The following is a 22,735-nucleotide window of genomic DNA, read 5'->3' as shown; positions in this document are numbered from 1 at the left end:
AGTAGCTGGATTTCTGCTTTCAATATATATGATTGTATGGTTGGGGCTACAGAGGCAAAGATCAGGGTATGCAAAAAATAATGGTTTGCAAGAAAATACAAGATGGGAGATGTTCAAAATTTGTAAAATGATATTTCTAAACAGATGTATTTGTTGGTGGATTTCAATAAAAAAAGTACTAATGCAGTTAAAATTAGAACAAAATGGATAGAAAAATTTAAAACCAAGATGATAGGGAGTGGGAATCTTCTCTACCAGTCAGACATTCCAAGGCCAAGCATCAGAGTCAAATTTTTAGGCTATGTCAGGAGTGTTTGGGTGGACGTCACCTCCCTCAGGACAATATTCCAGCGGGCAGGGCCCAGAGGATTAAAATCTTTTTCCTGGATTCCACAAGTCAAAATTCTTTTGCTGATGGGATCTGAAGTAGGCACTTTCCCCAGGAACAAATGTGGCCAGCTAGTCCCATCACAATGAAATGGTTTCTCAGATAGCATACTTTATCATTGTCAGATGGCCACTATACTTGTAACTTTTTATTTTTTTACATGTGTCATGTACTCTTTTTTGCTTTGGTAACATCAACTAAGTTCTCCTCCAAGTATGGTAAAAAAAATCAAGATGACAGTTATGAGATTAAAACTCTGTCTGTTTTTTATGTGCATTGCACACAGAGTACGTATACAAATACTGTATGAGTAGTAACCACTTGTGGCCGCCATCTTGACCTTTTCTGATCTCACCTTGTGGACATCACTACATCAGTTGAGAGTTTCTCCTAACTTATAGCTTCCATATGGAGAGCCAGGAAGACTAGCTACTAATGGAATGATTTTACACTGAAGATCGTCAACTTTGTTTACCTCATAATTATACTTGATAGGTTTCTAAGCAATTCTATCTCAAAAATAAGCAAAGCAAGCTCAGCTATATCTTACCCATGACAAATTGGCTATAGTTTCTTTTTTCTTTAAAATAATATTAATTCATCCCCAATTTAAAGGAATGGTTACAATGAAATTCAGTGCCATACTTTGATCCCAGGTGTCTGATTAGGTCCATCTCTGAAACAGTGGTAACCAGAGACCATATTGCTACATCTTTGTTTTCCCCCTGTCTAGAACATTTTGAAAATTCTTCTGTATCCTTACCGGTAGAACCGCCAAATATTTACTAATCTCTGAATTATTGTAACCGAAGGTATCCTCTGAAGACAGCCAGGCGGATGGAGACAGTTTATAAGGTAGAACATAGTGTGCTGCTTTAAGGTAGGAGCAGGAACTCTTTAAGGTTAATATAATAGTTGTAACATCACATGAGATACTGGCATATGTCAGAACCACAGCTACGGTAGTTCTATCCTAGGGATGATAATTAAAAAGCATAATATTAATTTGCCCCAATATAAAATAACTAATAATTATTCCATCATGGGATAATAATTATTTATTTGGAAAAGTTCAACCATTAAAATAGTTAAATATCTACGCTGTCTTTCATTACAATAGCTCAAGAATTCTAGTTGGGAGAAATATATCTTCAGTGGTGACATTATTTGTACATTGAAATACAGCAAATATAACGAATGCATTTTAAGACAAACTTTCCAGTCAGTTAAAAAGATAAACAATGACACAAAAGTAATCCATTGAAAAAAGTATATATTGTTTTCCGTTAATTAATTTTAAGCTCTGCTACATATCCATAACTGTTTATCTCTCTTAGTAATGTCTCTAATGGATCTTCTATAATGAATACCAGGTCATCTGTGTATGTCTGCAGTTTGAATTCTTGTCCTTTAGTTTTAAGTCCCCTAATTTGTGGATTTTTCTGAATTTGTCTCAACAATGTCTCCATAGAAAAAATAAAAGGGGTGATAACTGACCCCCTTGACATACTACTTTCCAGATTTGAAAGTTCTCTGTTAATTCTCCATTTACCATAATTCTTGCTGATTATGTATTATAAATTGTTTCAATCATTCTAATAAATTTACTTCCAAATTTCATTTGTTTTAATTGTTCAATTAAGAATTCCCATTTCAAGTTGCCAAAGGCTTTCTGGGCATCCAAGAATATTAGTGCCACAGATTTCTTTGGATGTGCTTCATAGAATTCTAATGTATTTAATATTATTTTTATGTTGTTCTTAATTAATCTATCCGGTAAAAAACCATTTTGATCTGTGTGTATCCATTCATTTAAAAATAGTTTAATTCTCTTTGCCTTTAATTCTCAGTCTGTGGAGAGGGGCGGCGTACAAATCTAATAAATTATTATTATTATTAATTATTATTATTATTATTATAATTGTAGTAAATATTTTGTAATCAGCATTAAGTAATGAAATCGTTCAATAGTTTTGTATTTTTTGTTTTTCTTTATTATCTTTTGGTATTAGCATTATTAATGCTTCTGTCCAAGACCTTGGAATTCTTCCACAATCTAGTACCTCATTGAGTGTGGTTAGTAATAGCTCTTTCAACATATCTCTTAGCTCTTTGTAGTATTCATTTGGAATCCCATTTGGCCCCAGAGTTTATTATTCTTCTGCTTCTGAATCGCATTCTCTAATTCTATTGCCGTTATTTTTTTATTCAAACATTCTCTATTTAATTCTGTCAACTCTCCTAAATCTATTTTATTTATATACGCTTTTAGTTTTCCTTTATCAATTTCTTCTTTATTATAGAGCTCGTTAAAATATTCCACCACTGTTTTCTTTTTACCTTCTATTGTAAATTGCTTATTCCCTTTTTCATCCTCTAAATGTTGAATATCTCTTTCTTCTTTTTCCTTTTTTAATTTATATGCTAACCATCGGCCTATTTTATTTGCATTTTCAAAGTAATTTTGTTTAGCTGTTTTAATTTGTAAGGCTACTTCTTGGACTATTAGGCTACTTTTGTGCTTTAATTCATCTCTCTCCTCTATGTGTCTGTCAGCTGTTATCTTTAAGGGGGAAAAGGTTGCAAACTACAGTTTCCATTTATGCTGCCTGGTTTCCACCTGAGAAAATCTGCATGGACCAAAGAAAGGAAAAGACCTGTTTGCAAGGTGCTGTCTTATATATTTGAGAATTTCTGCTTTGTTTTGGTACTATTGATCATAGCATCTTCTGGACCACTTGCATGGAGGTTTGGGGGCATTGTTTTATAGTAGTTCTGCTCTTTACTTCTGAATGGTTTCTATGTGTTACAATGGAGAAGAAGAGGTTGTCTCATAGCACTTCATTAAGGTGTACATCAACCCCTTGCTTTGTAACATTTATATGAATCCACTGGGGAAATCATCCATCAGTACGCCGATGATACCCAGTTGTACATCTCCACCCAAATCAAGAGGGAGAAAAGTAATATTCTAGCACATTTTTAATATCAAAAATATAAAAAAAGGAAATAGGAAAGCTAAGATAGAATATGTCAGGAGAAGGGGGAAAAAATTTAAAACCCTATATAAGTATTAAGTATGTAAATATGTAAATATAAAGAGGAAAATTATAGCCAAAACAAAGAAAAATGTAGATATGCAAATATAAAAATGTAAAAAACGTAAAAATATATTTATAAAATTATAATATATAAAATAGGGGAAAAATAGATAAAAGCTTAAAAGAAAAATGTTCAAACTTTTTTAACAGTCTTGGATCTTTAATTACTATTTTTAAATTCTATTTTCAAGAAAAAATTATTTTAAAAATTTATTTAAAATTTTAGCAAAATCCTCTATCCAAATTCCTCAATCTTGTACACAAAAAACCCCCCATCCAAAATCCGCAATCTGCAGAAAAAAAGGAGAAAACGTGGAAAATAGAAATATTGCAAATAGGAAAATAAAGAAAGAGAAAAAAAACACAGTAATACCTCATCTTACGAACCTAATTGGTTCCCAGGGGAGGTTCGTAAAGCAAAAAGTTCGTAAGACGAAACATTGTTTCCCATAGGAAACAATGTAAAATGAATTAATGCGTGCAACGAAAAAAACCCGCAAAAAAAACGCTGCCACCCAGCTGTCACCTTTTGAAACAGCCAGGCGCTTCTCAGCATTCTCCCAAACCTGAAAGTTTGAGTTTGGCATTCGGGTTCAGGAGGATGCTGGGAAGCCCCCCGGCTGTTTCAAAAGGTGACAGCTGGGCGGCGGGGCTTCTCAGCAGCCTCCGGAACCCGAACTTTTGCCAAACTTCTGGGTTTGGCATTCGGGAGGCCGCCGAGAAGCACCGCCGCCCGGCTGTCGTCTTTTGAAACAGTCGGGGGGCTTCTCGGTGGCCTCCCAAATGCCGAACCTGGAAGTTCGGGTTTGGTGTTCGGGTTCAGGATGATGCCAAGAAGCCCCCCGGCTGTTTCAAAAAACGACAGTTGGGCGGCAGGGTTTCTCAGCAGCGGTGGTGGTTTCATAAGATGGAAAAAGTTTGTAAGAAGAGGCAAAAAATTTCCAAACCCCAGGTTCGTATCTCGGGTTGCTCATATGACGACGGGTTCATATCTTGAGGTACCACTGTACTTTAGTCTTTTTCATCCGATTTAATCCTTGCACTGTTGCCGTTTGTAAAATAGTCCCTCTGTAGAAACCTCCGAGTCACCAAAGTCCCCTTTATACAAAAAAATCGAGTTCAGTCAGATTAAAAATTAAAAATTGGTAAGTTAAATTTCAATTCATTGATGTATAAGTTCATAAAAAAAGATTCAATCCATGCGCCACAATTTCTTTTAAAATAGTCCACTTGAGAGTGTATCAGGATCTCACACAAGTTCGTAAAAATTCATTTTATAATATCTGGGTAATTTATGTTAGAAGAGTTCAGTCAAACATTTTCAAAATCAGAGTCCAAGGTACAATGATTAAAGTATAAAATTGTCTCTTTTTTTAAAAAAAGAAAAAACTAGACAGTTAGACAAAGAGAAGTAGATCTGGCTGTAGCTTACTTTTTGCGGAAGGATTTAACTCTGGAGAATAAACTTTTTCTCTGTTCGTCTTTTGGGCTGAAGTTCTTCGCTTTTTAAGTATTAGGTTCCAAAATTTTACCTTGTTTTGTGCTTATATCTTTCTTCTTTTTTCTGTTGATCTTCTTACTGTTGACTTCTATTTCAATTCTTTTACTTCCTCCATGAATGGATCACTATGGCCATGTCCCTGCCGATGTTGGGGCCCGGTTCTTCATGCTGCAGCCACGGGGTTTTCCTTACCCTTCGGGGTAAGGCGTTCTGCCCCTAGGGATCCAGGAGACCCCTTGTTCAATGCTGAGCCCTCTGGGCTCAAACAAAGCGCAAATCGCGCCCTGTAACAATGAAAAGAGAAGAACGGAGACGGAGCTAAGTCTCCGTTCTCCCAGCGAAATCCGAGCGTCACCCGGAAGTCGGAACTTACTTTTCCAAAAGATCCTCAAAACTTAATTATTATTCCCAGGACTCCCAGGGGAGAGATTACTGAGGTGATTCTGTTGTTGAGGTGGCCATTTTTATCCTTCTTGTTGCCTGGGGTTTATATCTTTGGGGTTTTTTTCTAATATTAATATGAAATTTTAGATTTTATATCTGTGTTTTTTACATTATTACTTTATCTGATTGTTGAGTCAGACAGATATGGAAACACCCCCCCCCCCCCCCATTCCTTCCTTCTTTCCATCGGCATGGCAATTGGTATTGGAAAATCCATTGTGGCAGGAAGCACAGAGCTTCCTTCATCTTAGAGTTCACTATCTGCCTGTGTGGCATTAGTAATAAACTTGGGAATTGAAAGTGTTATGTCCTAGGGAAAGGATGACAACTACTGGTTGAGAATACCTGTAGAAGATCATTTGTTTACAACTCTTTGACTGGAATCTGATGGACCCAGAGGGCTTTCAGACGGCGCTTGGGGTTATTCCAGAGGCACTCGTCCACAGTTCGGCGGAGTCTCTCGCGGAGGCCTGGAACAGGGCTGCAGCGGGGGCTCTTGACCGGATTGCGCCTTTGCGACCTCTCCATGGCGCTAGACCCCGTAGAGCCCCATGGTTCAACGAGGAGCTCCGGGAGTTGAAACGCCAAAAGAGACGTCTAGAGAAGCGATGGAGGAAGAGTAGGTCTGAATCCGATCGAACACTTGTAAGAGCTTTTATTAAGACTTACAAAGTGGCGCTCAAGGCGGCAAGATGCGCGTACCATGCCGCCTTGATTGCATCAGCGGAATCCCGCCCGGCCGCTCTGTTTAGGGTGACCCGCTCCCTTCTTAACCAGGGGGGAGTTGGGGAGCCCTTACAGAGTAGTGCCGAGGATTTTAACACGTTTTTCGCTGATAAAGTCGCTCGGATCCGGGCCGATCTCGACTCCAATTGTGTAACAGAGTCGACTGACAACGAGTCAGTCGAGGTGACTGGGGCACGTACTTGTCCACCTGTCTGGGAAGAGTTTGATCTGGTGACACCTGATGAAGTGGACAAGGCCATCGGAGCTGTGAGTTCCGCCACCTGTTTACTGGATCCGTGTCCCTCCTGGTTGGTTTCGGCCAGCAGGGAGGTGACACGGAGCTGGGCCCAGGAGATTACCAACGCTTCCTTGGGGAGGGGAGTTTTTCCATCACTCTATAAAGAAGCGCTTGTGCGCCCCCTCCTCAAGAAGCCCTCTCTGGACCCAGCCGTACTTAACTATCGTCCAGTCTCCAACCTTCCCTTTATGGGGAAGGTTGTCGAGAAGGTGGTGGCACTCCAGCTCCAGCGGTCCTTGGAAGAAGCCGATTATCTAGGTCCCCAGCAGTCGGGTTTCAGGGCCGGTTACAGCACGGAAACCGCTTTGGTCGCGTTGATGGATGATCTCTGGCGGGCCCGGGACAGGGGTTTATCCTCTGTCCTGGTGCTCCTTGACCTCTCAGCGGCTTTCGATACCATCAACCATGGTATCCTTCTGCACCGGCTGGAGGGGTTGGGAGTGGGAGGCACTGTCCTTCAGTGGTTCTCCTCCTACCTCTCTGGCCGGTCGCAGTCGGTGTTAGTGGGGGGCCAGAAGTCGACTCCTAGGTTTCTCCCTTGTGGGGTGCCTCAGGGGTCGGTCCTCTCCCCCCTGCTATTCAACATCTACATGAAACCGCTGGGCGAGATCATCCAAGGACATGGGGTGAGGTATCATCAATATGCGGATGATACCCAGCTTTACATCTCCACCCCATGCCCAGTCAACGAAGCGGTGGAAGTGATGTGCCGGTGCCTGGAGGCTGTTGGGGCCTGGATGGGTGTCAACAGACTCAAGCTCAACCCGGATAAGACGGAGTGGCTGTGGGTTCTGCCTCCCAAGGACAATCCCATCTGTCCGTCCATCACCCTGGGGGGGGAATTATTGACCCCCTCAGAGAGGGTCCGCAACTTGGGCGTCCTCCTTGATCCACAGCTCACATTAGAACAACATCTTTCAGCTGTGGCGAGGGGGGCGTTTGCCCAGGTTCGCCTGGTGCACCAGTTGCGGCCCTATCTGGACCGGGACTCATTGCTCACAGTCACTCATGCCCTCATCACCTCGAGATTCGACTACTGTAATGCTCTCTACATGGGGCTACCTTTGAAAAGTGTTCGGAAACTTCAGATCGTGCAAAATGCAGCTGCGAGAGCAGTCATGGGCCTACCTAGGTATGCCCATGTTTCACCATCACTCCGCAGTCTGCATTGGTTGCCGATCAATTTCCGGTCACAATTCAAAGTGTTGGTTATGACCTTTAAAGCCCTTCATGGCATCGGACCAGAATATCTCCGAGACCGCCTCCTGCCGCACGAATCCCAGCGACCGATTAGGTCCCACAGAGTGGGCCTTCTCCGGGTCCCGTCAACTAAACAATGTCGGTTGGCGGGCCCCAGGGGAAGAGCCTTCTCTGTGGCGGCCCTGGCCCTCTGGAACCAACTCCCCCCGGAGATTAGAACTGCCCCTACTCTTCCTGCCTTCCGTAAACTCCTTAAAACCCACCTTTGTCGGCAGGCATGGGGGAACTGAAACATCTCCCCCGGGCACGTTTAATTTATGCATGGTATGTCTGTGTGTGTGACTGTTAGCATATGGGGTTTTTTAAATATTTAAATATTTTAAATCTGTCTGATTGCTTATGATTTGTTTTTTACATGTTGTGAGCCGCCCCGAGTCTTCGGAGAGGGGCGGCATACAAATCTAAGTAATAAATAAATAATAAATAATAAATAAATCTCTCTATTATAGTTAACAGTCCTTTAATATTCATTCCTTATATTATACCTATCCCGAGAGGAGATTTATACTTAAGCAGATCCAAACCAAAACAAGTTTATTGTGCAATATGTATTTGGTAGAAAGTGCTGGTCTAAACATTTGAGATGTAGTTACACAGTAAACTCTATCACACAATTGAGCAAAACAGTTTGTGTATTACCTGTTGAAAAAATCTACTGCGAGCAATGAAATTAAATATATAACTATGGTTATCATCCCAGTAATCATCTGTAGTCAAATCCAGTAGAGAAGGCCTTCCAATTAGTATTGTCATCATATACTGATGAAACACTATGAAAGCTGTGGATTGAAACAACCATGAAAATTATAATTACTTTTACTATTTGCTTTCTGCAGAATAATTCCATGTAACAGGAGGAATATCTAGTAATTTACAGACCAGTTATACAGATTATAATTTCTGAAAAGCAAAGATAAATAAAGCTATTAGGTGGAGGTAGTAATTACACATTGTTCCACCTAAAGCCCAATTTAAGGTTTTGCCTCATATTATAAAGAAACACGCATAGGATAAATCCTAGTACCACTTTCTGACCCAGTCTGCACAATGAATGAGATATTGGAATCATGCTAGTTTGTGCCATTCAACCTAACATAAACTTGGATGAATGAGTTTTCACATTTGCATAAGGGCTGTCATGTAAGAAAGCCAACACATAACAATACAATATTTTGATAGCTTTGAACATGTTTCCTACCACTCTGTTGGATTTTCCTAAGTCATTTGTTTTCCCTAATTATAAGACATTCTTTCTTCAGTGACATCAGTGCCATAATATTTACCCTTTAACACTCAAGAATCAATCTTTATAGTAGGTGGAATTACCCTTCCACTCTTGAAACTCCCACTCATAAACATTCTGTTTATAATGATTTAGTACTTAGTCCTCTGGAAATGTGCCTTGGATAAGAAATAGTTATTTTTCAATTAATTGCAATAAGGAGGCAAAACACTTAAAAATTAAAAACAGTTAAAAATTCAATGGTAAGGAATCACTTGAATATGAGCCAGCGGTGTAGCAGTGTGCCAGTGCATTCCTAGGCTACATTAACAGAGGAATAGACACAAGATTATGTGAAGTATTAGTACCATTTTACAATGCCCTAGTAGGACCACACTTGGAAAATTGCATCCAGTTGTGGTTGCCACAATATAAAAAGTTATTGAGATTCTGGAAAGAGTGCAGAGGAACGCAACAAAAATGATTAGAGGCTAAAACATATGTGTTGTGGTTAGCTCTGGCCCAGCTCCTGCCCCAAGGACTGTGGATGTGGGGGAGACATCCACATGCTGCAGGCCTGTTTTGCTCCCGGTGGAATCTGATGATGAAGGCTCCTCTGACCAAGAAGACATGAGTGACAGGGAGGAGGACAGTGTGGTAGACAGCTCAGAAGGAGATCAATTATCTAGCTCCTCCTTGGATTCAGAACAAGAGTTAATGATACAGCCACGCATGAGGAGAGCAATGCATAGGCAGCAACAACTGAGAGATTATTATCAAAGAAAATGAGGCCACCTGTGGTTGGGTGGGGCTGTGGTAATTAGTGAGGCTGCTATAAATAGCAGCCTGTGGGTTTGGCCATTGTGGAGGATTATCTGATCGTTGTGTTTCGTGACTGCTTTGCTGACTTTGACCTTTTGTGTGCTGATTTTTCTCCGCTTTGAAACTAAACCAGAGCAAATTGTGTTTTACTTTGTGAAAGAAGGACTGTGAATTGCCTCACAGCTGCAAGCTAAGTATCACAGAACTGATAAGGGACTTGTACAAATTACCAGTTTGTTTGGAGACTCGTGCTCTTTGCTATACAAAAAGAGGGCTTAGTTTAAGTGAATTTTCATTATAAAGAACATTGTTTTCAATTTTCATGGTATCCTTCTGCGCCGACTGGAGGGGCTGGGAGTGGGAGGGACTGTTCTTCAGTGGTTCTCCTCCTACCTCTCTGGTCAGTCACAGTCGGTGTTAGTGGGGGGTCAGAGGTCGACCTCTAGGTCTCTTCCTTGTGGGGTGCCTCAGGGGTCGGTCCTCTCCCCCCTCCTATTTAATATCTACATGGGACTGCTGGGTGAGATCATCTAAGGACATGGGGAGAGGTATCATCAGTATGCCGATGATACCCAGTTATACATCTCCACCCCATGTCCAGTCAACGAAGCAGTGGAAGTGATGTGCCAGTGCCTGGAGGCTGTTGGGGTCTGGATGGGTGTCAACAAGCTCAAACTCAACTCAGACAAGACGAAGTGGCTGTGGGTCTTGCCTCCCAAGGACAATTCCATATGTCCGTCCATTATCCTGGGCAGGGGGGAATTATTGACGCAATCAGTGATGGTTCACAACTTGGGTGTCCTCCTCGGTCAACAGCTAATATTGGAACACCATCTTTCGGCTGTGGCAAGGACGGCGTTTGCACAGGTTTGCCTGGTGCACCAGTTGCGGCCCTATTTGGACAGGGAGTCATTGCTCACAGTCGATCATGCCCTCATCACTTTGGGGTTCGATTACTGCAATGCTCTCTACATGGGGCTACCTTTGAAAAGTGTTTGGAAACGTCAGATCGTGTAGAATGCGGCCGTGAGAGCCATCGTGGGGATTCCCAGATTCGTCCACGTTTCTACAACACTCCGTGGCCTGCATTGACAGCCGATCAGTTTCCAGTCACAATTCAAAGTGTTGGGTATGACCTTTAGAGCCCTACATGGCATTGGACCAGAGTACCTCTGGAACCGCCTGCTACCACATGAATCCCAGTGACCGATAAAGTCCCACAGAGTTGGCCTTCTCCAGATCCCGTCAACTAAACAATGTTGTTTGGCGGGACCCGGGGCAAGAGCCTTCTCTGTGGCGGCCCCGGCCCTCTGGAATCAACTCTCCCCAGAGATTAGAACTGCCCCCACCCTCCTTGTTTTTCGTAAACTTCTCAAGACCCACCTATACCGTCAGGCAAGGGGGAGTTAAGACATTTATTTATTTATTTATTACTTGGATTTGTATGCCGCCCCTCTCCGAAGACTCGGGGCGGCAAACAACATGTAAAAGACAAATCATAAGTAATCAACAATTTAAAATTTTAAAGATTTAAAAATAAAAATAAAAAAAATATAGGCTCTCTATATTTTATGTTTGGTATGTATGTGTTGTCTGGTTTTAAATATGATAGGGTTTTATAATGCTTCTTTCTAATGTTAGATTTGTTTCACTATAATATTGTTTTTATCATTGTTGTGAGCCGCCCCTAGTCTTCGGAGAGGGGCGGCATACAAATCTAATTAAAATAAATAAATAAATAAATTTAAAATAGTGGGAAGGGACCTTATCCTATGCCAGCACCGAGCCCCAAATAATTACACAATAAGTTGTCTTGGGTGACATCTGTTAAAAAAAAATCAGGTGCTCAGGCATGAAAATGTATGTATGTATGTATGTATGTATGTATGTATGTATGTATGTATGTATGTATTTATTTATTTATTTATTTAATTTCTATGCTGCTCAGACACTATACTTTTCCGCCCACACCGAAAAAAATTAGAGGGAACATTGCTGGGTGGTGAATCCAGAAGGACTTCAGATTCAGAATTCACACAGATGTGTCAACGTGGCTCTGTTAATAAATTGGAACTTTGAGGAAGCAATTACTTTGGACTCTGATTTAGTGTTAGATACTATTTGGAACCCTGACACTCAGTTTAACAGAGAGATCTTTGTGAAAGCATGCTGATTTCTTTTGAAAGTTGTTATTTTTCTGCATCTTTGGAATTGTGTTAGACTGGGTTTTTATAATTTCATTTTTCAAAATTTCCTAAGCTTCTTTTCCAAAGTACTAGAACACAGGACAAGAAGCAATGGTTGGAAGCTAATCAAGGGAGATCCAACCTAGAACTATGGACAAATTTGCTGATATTGAGAACAATTAACCAGTGGAACAGCCTGCCCTAAAAAGCTGTGGGTGCTCCCTCACTAGAGATTTTTAAGATAATAATAATAATAATAATAATAATAATAATTATTATTATTATTATTATTATTATTATCACTAGAGATTTTTAAGATAATAATAATAATAATAATAATAATAATAATAATAATAATAATAATAATTATTATTATTATTATTATTATTATTATTATTATCTTAAAAATCTCTAGTGAGGGAGCACCCACAGCTTTTTAGGGCAGGCTGTTCCACTGGTTAATTGTTCTCAATATCAGCAAATTTGTATTATTATTATTATTATTATTATTATTATTATTATTATTATTAATTAGATTTGTATGCCGCCCCTCTCCGAGGACCATTAGACAGCCATTGGTCCAAAATGGCATAAGGTCTCTTACTTGAGTAGGGGTTTGGAGTAGAAGACCTCTGAGATCCCTTACAAATTTGTTATTCTGTTACTCTAATGCTATAAAACATAAGAGTGCCTGTTCCTATTTCATTAAACTGAAAGGATTGGAAACTATTGGAAAGATATATTGTGCTGGACAGAGATATAACTTAGCTAGGTGATGGTTTAATGTTGTCTTGGGAAATTACAATACCAGCCCATCTCTTTCATTAATCTATTTTAAGTACTACAAGTATTCTTTATTTAATGAGTGTCTTTTGTAGCAATTGTTCATAATTACAGTGATGAATATTTTACAAGCAATCTCACATTTATGACCTTCACAGGCTTGTAAACAAAGGAAGGGTGAAGCAAGATCACAAATACAATCACAGCTTTGGCTAACAACTATTTTGTTTAACATTCCAATTGCTTGTCCCAATTATGGTCAATAAATGAGAACTGCCAGTATTGCCCTAATTAAATCCTATTGATTCTAGTTAGTGTTGTGGTTGGCTTCAGGCCAGCTCCTGTAGCTGGGGATTTTGAGGTAGAACAGTTTACCGAAGACCAGTCTGGCTGCAGCCAGATGCCTCAGACAGCAAAGCAGAATCAGAGGCAGAGAAAGACAGTGAGCAGGGAGAGATAGACAGGGGAATGAGTTCAGCCAGCCCACTGGCTAGAGGTTCCTTGGACTCAGAAGGGGAAGACGTCATGAGTAATCCTATTCTGAATCCCCATGTGAAGAGAATGTTGGGGAGGCAGGAGCAGCTGCACAGGCATAAAAACAAATGATAGAGCACAGCTGTTAAGAGTTAATGATGCTGCTGAAACCCTGATAAAAAAGGGAGGGTTGGAGTGCATTGTGTGGGTAATTATCATTTGCATTTCGAGGAAAGAAACATTGTTGCAGCATGGTTTCATTTTGATTTGGATTTCTGTGAACTCTCTGACACTCAACCAGTAAAGGCTGTGCAGACTTGAGTGTGGAATTCTGACTTAATGGACTAATAAATCAACACTGCTCTGGCACAAGACTAAACATATTGGGTGGACTTTGAGTGAGTAACCCTGACCTTCTGGACTTGTAAATCAGTATTGGTCTTGCATCCAAGCAGGCATTTAGCCTATGTACAAAAATGACACCTTTTTGTTTTATTGCTCCCCTGTCGTGTATTTGATTTATTGCTGTGCTCATGGGTGGCTAGAAGCCAGGCAGAACAGTTACTTATGCTAATAATTGTATCATTATAATCTTACATTAAAAATGATAAGAGCTTGAAAGGCTCTAATTAATTAATGATTAATTAGACAAGGACAGAACTTTTTCCCCAGTGTAGTGTCAATCACCATCAAAGAAATTTTTCTTCAGAAGGTTGTAGTGGGGGCCAGGGATGAAATTAAAGGGTTAAATAAGGTTCAGGAGATAAATGTTTTCAATAGGAAAGTGAACACAAGAACAAGGCGGCACAATCTGAGGTTAGTTGGGGGAAAGATTAGAAGTAATGTGAGAAAATATTATTTTAATGAAAGAGTAGTAGATCCTTGGAACAAACATCCAGCAGACGTGGTCAGTAAATCAACAGTAACTGAATTTAAGCATGCCTGGGATAAACATATATCCACCCTAAGATAAAATACAAGAAATAGTATAAGGGTAGACTAGATGGACCATGAGGTCTTTTTCTGCCGTCAATCTTCTATGTTTCTATGATTGAAAAGCAGATAAATGAATTGTGCATTTCAGAGCCTGCTATTTCTATTTTGAATATTTTTAAGATAAAAAAGGCAGAGCTGCCTACCATGAATAGCAGTGAATATTTGCACTGAGGTTACTAAAAAGATAAATTTAACTTAAATACTTTCCTGCTTTAAAACATATTCTATATATTATATAATACATTGAGAGTTTAAAAAGAGAAAAAGATACATGCAAGATTCCAGTGGTCTTACCAGTATTAACTGGAGTTACTCTGAATGAAAAACTCAAATCTTCCCCAACATCAAGGTATTTAATGGCATTGAGTGGTAGATCATCAAACTGTTGTACTACATGTCTACATGTGTCAACTACAATTTTCCATTTTCTACCATTTGTTGTGCCAAAGTCATACAGAAACCACTGTTCACTATGAATATCGTAGCCATCAACCGATGTGTCAGGCAAAGTGGTAGTTCCTAAAGCCGTATAATTATCGAGCACCCGAGTGATAAAGTAACTCTTAGCGCCTGGATACACCACTGTCTTTCCAATATCAGTTTTCTTAAATACATGAGAACCTGAAAAAAAATTACACAGAAAAATACAATTGTCATTAAAAATGAATTGACATTATAATGAATAAGGCTAATTTATTCAAAGGTAATTGCCTGATCTATAAAGTTGCCTATAAGCAACTTTAGATTTTATACATTAATTAACAATAAAAGACACATTTTCACCATAGTTTGCTAGCCATGTGTGGTAGCCCACTCAGATTAATTTAGCTTGCCATGCTTCTTTAGAATTAGAAATGCAACTATGCACTTTATGGGAATTTAAGATGAACATGTTCTTCCTTGAATAATGCAAAAAATGGTAAATTTGTGGGGAAGAAAACCTAGATAAAGCCTTGAAAATTGACAATATTCTTAATGCTAAGTGAAGTTCTTAAGTAACCACTACAGTATTTCAGCAGTACTGGTAAGGCAAAGATTCACTGCAGAAACATTAGAGTGCACATTAAGATGTGTTGGATATGTTAACCACCACAAATTAGTTCTAAAAATATAAATGGCAGGACATAAACAAACGAACAAATATTAGCTCAGTTGAATAGATACTTTCTCTGCAAAGTAACCAATGAACTATTGAGGATAGCCAATAGAAGATAGCCAACTAAAATAGTGTGGCCCAAATTGACAAAAATATTCCAAGTATCAATATTACTTGGATTTTTTAGGCTTAATTATCAGCCTTTTAATAAAGATGATAATTAGTATTATTAGCATGGCATCTGTGCCTCCTGCTGTCGTTCAGGAAACCATGAGCCGAGGTGGCGCAGTGGGTAGAATGCAGCAGGCCACTAAAGCTGACTCAAATCTCATCATCAGCTCAAGGTTGACTCAGCCTTTCATCCTTCCGAGGTGGGTGAAATGAGGACCCAGATTGTGGGAGCAATATGCTGGCTCTGTTAAAAAGTGCTACAGCTAACAAGTTGTAAGCCGCCCTGAGTCTAAGGAGAAGGGGGGCATAAAAAAATTGGGGGGGAATCGAATAAATAAAATAAATGTTTTCTTTATCTAAAAATGTGTCTAAAAAGGACTATAGCCACTGGAAGTTGTAATTCAACAAAAATCAATTTTTCAGACTCAAAAATGCAAAAATATATGAATAAAACAAAGGCTGATGCATGTTTGAAGGAGGCAGACAGCCGAGGAGCCAGGAGGAGGGAAATGCTAGCTGATAATCCCTTGGGAGAGAACACAATGTAAAGAAATGGAGCCAGTAGTCATAGTGTGCATAGGAATGTGGACAAATATATAAGTACAAGGAAGGTCGCCTTGAACCAGTAGAGCCATCTCAGCTGAAGAAGCCCAGCTGACGAAGGAACCTTTTGAAGGGGAAAAGTCCCTGCATTTTCTTCTTGCCTGGCAGTGTGTGCATGTGTGTACGTAACAAACAAACAAAGCCTTTGAGGGGGGAAAGCATCCTCAAGTATAAAGCTTAAATAAACTACATCTCACTTTGGATCTACTGTGATCTTTCTTCCTGCCAATTGCATGTTTATACAAATTCTGGACTAAAACATTGTTTAGCAAGCCTTTGAGGGGGGGGAACGTTCTGTACCCTGCACTTTCTTCCTGCCCGGCAGTGTGTGTGTGTACGTTATAGCATCTGGGAAAAGATGTTGTTGGCCATCAAGTCTGCCTTCGAGATGTGGCAGCATCTTGAAAGTGCCCAGCACCAGGTGGAGGTCCAGATGGATCACCGGAACTTGAAATTCCTGCAAATGGCCCGAAAGTTGAACCAACGGCAAATCTGATGGTCATTTTTCTTTGCACGGTTCAACTTTCGGATCCGGTACACACCGAGTTACCAGAACCCTCGAGTGGATACCCTGTCTGAAAAACTGGAGTTCCTTCACCCTGAGGAACTGGCCCCTCTGTAAACCATTTTGCCTGTGGAATCCCTGGCCACCATGCATGACCCCATAGATTTGCATCGGTGCATTCAGGAGGCGCAGCAAGGGGATGGTTTTGTGGCCGAGCGGATGCGGGAAATCAGCCCTGACTCTCCATGGACATTCTCGGACGGTCTGCTCTGATACCATGGGCAGCTGTATGTTCCAGCAGGCCCACTCCTTGACCTGATCACTGGAAAAGTCATCGGCATTATTGAGCAGTATCTGTAGTGCTTTGTATCGGACTGGCAGTCCGAATAGCCAAGGTAGCTCTCACTTGCCAAGTTCGCGTTTAATAATTCCCAGCACACGTCAATGCAGACCAACCCCTTTCATGCCAATTACGGATATCATCCCCATTTTTTCCCACAGACACTCTTGGATTCCCCAGTCCCGACCATGGAGGAGTTCCTGTCTGAGCTACAGTCGGTGCACGAGATGGTCAAGAGATACTTCCATAAAGCCAAGGAGGACTACAAGAGGTATGCTGACCATTCCTATTGTGACATTTCCCCGTTGGCTGTTGGAGACCGGGTGTGGCTTTCCATTAAGTACATCTCGTCTGAGTCACCACACCCGAAGTTGGATCCATAGTTCATGGGTCTTTTCCCTGCCGAGCAAGTCATCAACCCTGGGGCCTACCATTTGACCCTGCCTGCCTTCCTGAGGATTCACCCGGTGTTCTATTGCTCCCTCTTGGTTGTTAGTCCTGATTGCCTGCTTCATCCTGGTCTACCAGCCCCGCCTGCGCCTTGTGTTCATGACCATTTGCCCAACGCCCCAATCCACACCATCCGGGATTCGCGATGGGTGGAGGACTGTTTCCAGTACTTGATGCAATGGACCGAGGGGGGTCTGGATAATTGTACTTGGGTGGAAGCCCCCTTGGTGCATGCTCCTGATCTCATTCTTTCCATCTCCAGTTCCCGAATAAACCCCATCCTCTGTGCAGGGTCTAGGGGAGGGGCCTTCCGGGAGATGGTGTTGTGGTTGGCTCTAGGCCAGCTCCTGTAGCTGGGAATTTTGATGTGGACCAGTGGGAGTCCTCTGTTTATAGAAGACCAGTCTGGTTGCCCGCTTCCTCAGACAGTGAAGCTGAATCACAAGCAGACAAAGGCAGTGAAGAAGAAGAGACAGACAGGGGAATGGGTGCAACCAGCCCATCAACTAGAGAGATAGAGGGTCCTTGGATTCAGAAGGGGAAGATGTCATGAATAACCCTATCTTGAATCCCAGCGTGCGCAGAATCTTGGGAAGGCAGGAACAGCTGTGCAGGTGTAAAAACAGATAATGGAGTGCAGCTGTTCAAAGTTTAATTACGTTACTGAAACCCTGATAAATAAGGGAGGGTTGGAGTGCTGGGCATGGGCGTTTATTGTTAGCGTTTTGGAAGAAGAAGAAAGAAGATTGAGCAATGTGGTTTGTTTTCTGTTTTGGGATTTCTGTGAACTCTGTGACATTCAAGTTGGAATTGGAGTGTGGAACTCTGCCTTTATTGATTCATAAATCACTACTCTGCTCTGGTGCAAGCCTCAAAATGTCAAGTGAACTTTTGGTGTGAGTAACTGTAACTTTTGGGACTCGTAAAACAGTAATTGGTTTTGCATTTCCAGCAGGCGTTTTAGCCTCTGTACATAAAAGAGACTTTCTTGATTCAATTGCTGTGTGTTTGACTTAATTCCGGACTCATGAATGGCTAATTGCCATTAGCCAAGCAGAACAATTCTTTCTTCTTCCAACCCAAGTTTCTTTTTTGCCTGCAAAGGAGCAATTAACGTTTCAATTGCCTTTTCCTCCATCCCTCTTTCTATAAAGCAATAAAGCAATAAATTCCTAAGATCTGACATGCCAGCCAAAACAAGCAAAAAATCCTGATAATAGGAGCAACCCATATTTTAAATGCAATGACACTATCTAAGATCATGAGGGATTCAAAAAAATGCCACATCTGCAACAAATCAGCTCATCACATCTGCCTCATCATAACAAAGCGGATAGCCACTTTTCTACAACAAAATTATTTATTTCAATAATAATAATAATAATTATTATTATTATTATTATTATTATTAATTATTATTATTATTATAACATTATAACATAATTATAATTATAATATATTAGATTTGTATGCCACCCCTCTCCGTAGACTCGGAGCGCCTCACAGCAATAACAGTATAACAAATCTAATATTAAAAACATCTAAAAACCCAACATTAAAACCATACAACACAATCATACCATGCATAAATTATATATGCCTGGGGGTATCTTAGTTCCCCCATGCCTGACAACAAAGGTGGGTCTTTAGCAACTTACAAAAGGCAAGGAGGATGGGGCAGTTCTAATCTCTGTAGGGAGTTGATTCCAGAGGGCCGGAGCCACCACAGAGAAGGGTCCTCCAGTGGGGCCCACCAGCTGACACTGTTTAGTCGACAGGACCTGGAGAAGACCAACTCTGTGGGACATTATCGGTCACTGGGATTCGTGTGGCAGAAGATGGTTCCAGAGGTATTCTGGTCCAATGCCACATAGGGCTTTATAGGTCCTTAACAACACTTTGAATTGTGACCAGAAACTAATCAGCAGCCAGTGCGGGCAGCGGAGTGGAGAGACCTGGGCAAATCTAGGGAGCCCCACGATAGCTCTCGTGGCCACATTCTGCACGATCTGGAGTTTCTGAACACTCTTCAAAGGTAGCCCCATGTAGAGAGAATTGCAGTAGTTGAACGTTGAGGTGATGAGGGCATGAGCGACTGTGAGTAATGACACCCTGTCCAAATAGAGTCACAACTGGTACACCAGGCGAACCTATGCAAATGCCCTCCTCGCCACAGATGAAAGATGGTGCTCTAATGTTAGCTGAGGATTGAGGAGGGCTGCCAAGCTGCAAACTCTCTTTGAGGGGTTCAGTAGTTCCCCCCCCCAGGCTAGTGGACGGACAGATGGAATTGTCCTTGGGAGGCAGAACCCATAGCCACTCCATCTTGTCTGAGTTGAGTTTGAATCTGTTGACACCCATCCAGACCCTAACAGCCTCCAGGCACTGGCACATCACTTCCACTGCTTCACCAACTGGACATGGGGTGGAGATGTATAATTGGGTATCATCAGCATATTGATGATACCTCACCCCATGCCCTTGGATGATCTCACCCAGAGGTTTCATGTAGATATTAAATAGTAAGGGGGAGAGTACCAACCCCTGAGGCATTCCACAAGGGAGAGACCCAGAGGTCGAACTCTGACCACCCCTAACACCGACTGCAACTGACCAGAGAGGTAGGAGGAGAACCACTGAAAAATAGTGCCCCCCACTCGCAACCCCTCCAGCCGGTGCAGAAAGATACCATGGTTGATGGCAATGTTCCCTCTAATGTGTGCAGCGCGCTGGGGCACAGGCAAAAACCAAGCTCAGCACAGAGTTTTCCATGCCAGCACGATCGAGCCGGCGCCCCATGGGCTGCCCGGCTTCTCCGGCTCTGTCGCTACGGGCCGCTTCCCCAGGTGGCTTTGACATCAGTGGGCCCCTGTGCCGTGGTGGTGGGGGGCAGCCATGTACAAGCCCTTTGCCTCCACCGCCTCCTCTTCCACCGCCCCATTGCCTGAGCCCGTTTACAAGGGGTTGGTGGAAGATCCGATGTTGTTTTACTCTTTTTTTTGCAAAAAACCTTTAGCAAAAGTGACATTGGGTCTTCCACCAACCCCTTGTAAATGGGCTCAGGCAGCGGGGCAGTGGAAGAGGAGGCGGTGGAGGCAAGGGGCTTGCAAGCGCCCCTCCCCATGGCACAAGGCGAGCATGGCAGTCAGGGCCGAAGGTGCCCCCTGACATCAAGCCCTGCGACATCCAGCTAAGCTGTGCTTGCTTTGTGCCATGGGGGAGGGGGGCTTGGCCAGTCCCCAGGAACACTGCTTTTCACTGTGAAGGAGTCTCAAAAGCCTCCTGAGGGGGTTTAAAGCAGGGCCTGGAAGATCCCCCCTCCCCCCCGCATTTTGAAATGGAGAATCCAGCAGTCAAAAGAGATGTGAGCTGTCCATTGTAAGTGATGAGACAATGGGAGGAATTGTGAAACTTCAGAGAGGGGGGTGGGGGTTGGAGAGGGAGGGCGAAGCTTCAGAGAGGGAGGATGAAAAGGCAGGAGGGGCTGGAGCCAAGTGCCTGGCAGCATGTCTCTTCCCCACCCCGTTTCCCTCCAACACAGCCAGGTCACACACACACCCATTTTGGAGCCAATGGAATCTGCTTCGGGATGATCCTTCCTTTATTTCTTTATTGGCCAAGTGTGATTGGAAACACAAGGGAAGAGAGAGAAACAAATGAGAGAGTGAATGGGGGAGAGAGGGAGAGGACGCAGGAATGAGAGAGACCTGGAAGGAGAGAATGAGAGAGAGGGAAAAGAGAGAGAGAGAAAGAAAAGGGAAAGAGAGGGAGGGAAAGAGAGAAGTGGAGAGGAAGGGAGGGAGGAAGGAGGGAGGGAGGGAGGGAGGAAGGAGGAAGAATGAAATGAATGGAGGGAAAGAGGGTGGAAGGACTTTTTTTGGGGGGTAATTTTTTTTAATTTTTCTCTCAACATACATTCAAACAATACAGTGTACCATCTAATTTTCGATGAATAAAATGCAGTATTTTCATAGTAACTAGTATCAATCATCCCAAAAGTTGCAAAAGTTTTTTTTTCCTATTTTTTCCATCCAGTTACATACATTTTCTTTTAATTAAATTCCCTCCTTAATGTTCCTTCAAAAAGTACACCAATTATATTTCTAACTTATTAATCATTATGCCAAAGTGCTAAATTTAATTCCATTTATGCATTAATCCAAATCAGTATCACCTACTACATATCTTATTGTAATCAATACTTCTAATTTTATTAAAACAGATCAGCAATTCCTAAATTCATATATCTAAATAGAAAAAATAATTGAAGTTAAAAAAAGAGCAAACAAAACAATACTCCAAGCTTAATCAACCCTTCTCAAACTCCAATTTCTTTAATCCGAGCACAACTTTGAACCAAACCCTTTTATTTATTTATTTTTGTATCCCCTTTTAATCCCCTTTTCCATTTTATTCTTTCTATTCTTCCTTCTAGGAAGAAATGATTTTGTTAGAAAAATAAAGGGGTTATTGGATCAAACTTTGGACACTTGACAAATTAGTTATGATGGTGGCTATGTCCCAGGGGCAGGGTTATGTGAACATCTTTTGGGATCTTCTGACAAGCAGCTGCAGGGATTCACTTAATGACTATGGCAAGAAAGATGGTAAAGTGAGGCAGAACTCACTTAATAACCATCTTACTCAGGAGATAGAAATGTTGGCCTCCATTGGGGTCAGAACAGAAGTTGAGGATTATCTGTCTGACCAGTGCACTCTTTTAGAAGCAGATCAGCAGATCAGGAGTCCATTTTGAAGCTTCACAGAAAACATCTAGGAGAGAAGGCAGGTTGTCCTCGACTTACAATGGTACATTTACTAACCATTCAAAGTCGCGACGGCCCTGAAAAAAGTGACTTATGCCCCTTTTTCACTCTTAGGACCTTCGCAGCAGCCTGATTATTGCCTCATCAAAAACTTGGCAGCCGTTTCATTTTATGACCATTGCTGTGTGTCCTGAGGTCACGTGACCCCCTTTTGTTTCTAACCGATCCATGCCCAGGCATGGGAATGGGAATGTGCCGCTCAGACATTGTACTTTTCTGCTCACACCGAAAAACAATTAGAGGGGACACTGGTCGATGGTATCAAAAGCTGCTGAGAGGTCAAGAAGCACCAGGACAGAGGACAAGCCCCTCCCCCCGGGCCCACCAGAGATCATCCATCAATGCGACCAAAGCAGTTTCCATGCTGTTCATCCTGCACTCCAAAACTTGATATCCTCAGCAGCTTGTCTGATGAGATCTGCACTTTAAAAGCAACCACCAAAATCCAATAAACATACATTGAAAACTTTGAACCACGTCTTGTATCCATGGAGAAAAATATCCAACACTGAAAAATGCAAACCCACCAAATCAACTACACAA

General features: G+C 41.7%; 1 protein-coding gene across 1 annotated transcript in view; it reads right to left on the bottom strand.

Moving 5' to 3' along the window:
- Positions 1–22,735, bottom strand: part of LOC139168005 (cation channel sperm-associated auxiliary subunit beta-like) — a 137,196-nt gene that overhangs the window by 29,440 nt on the left and 85,021 nt on the right. Inside the window, exons 18-20 of the mRNA XM_070753253.1 lie at positions 14,496–14,822; positions 8,358–8,497; positions 1,152–1,361 (exon numbers count right to left, since the gene is read on the bottom strand). Of these exons, the coding sequence (XP_070609354.1) occupies positions 1,152–1,361; positions 8,358–8,497; positions 14,496–14,822 (677 nt within the window). The remainder of the gene's footprint in view (positions 1–1,151; positions 1,362–8,357; positions 8,498–14,495; positions 14,823–22,735) is intronic.

The sequence above is a fragment of the Erythrolamprus reginae genome, chromosome 1, assembly GCF_031021105.1.
Source record: "Erythrolamprus reginae isolate rEryReg1 chromosome 1, rEryReg1.hap1, whole genome shotgun sequence".
Lineage (NCBI taxonomy): Eukaryota > Metazoa > Chordata > Lepidosauria > Squamata > Dipsadidae > Erythrolamprus > Erythrolamprus reginae.
This window is presented reverse-complemented; position numbering and strand designations above follow the sequence as displayed.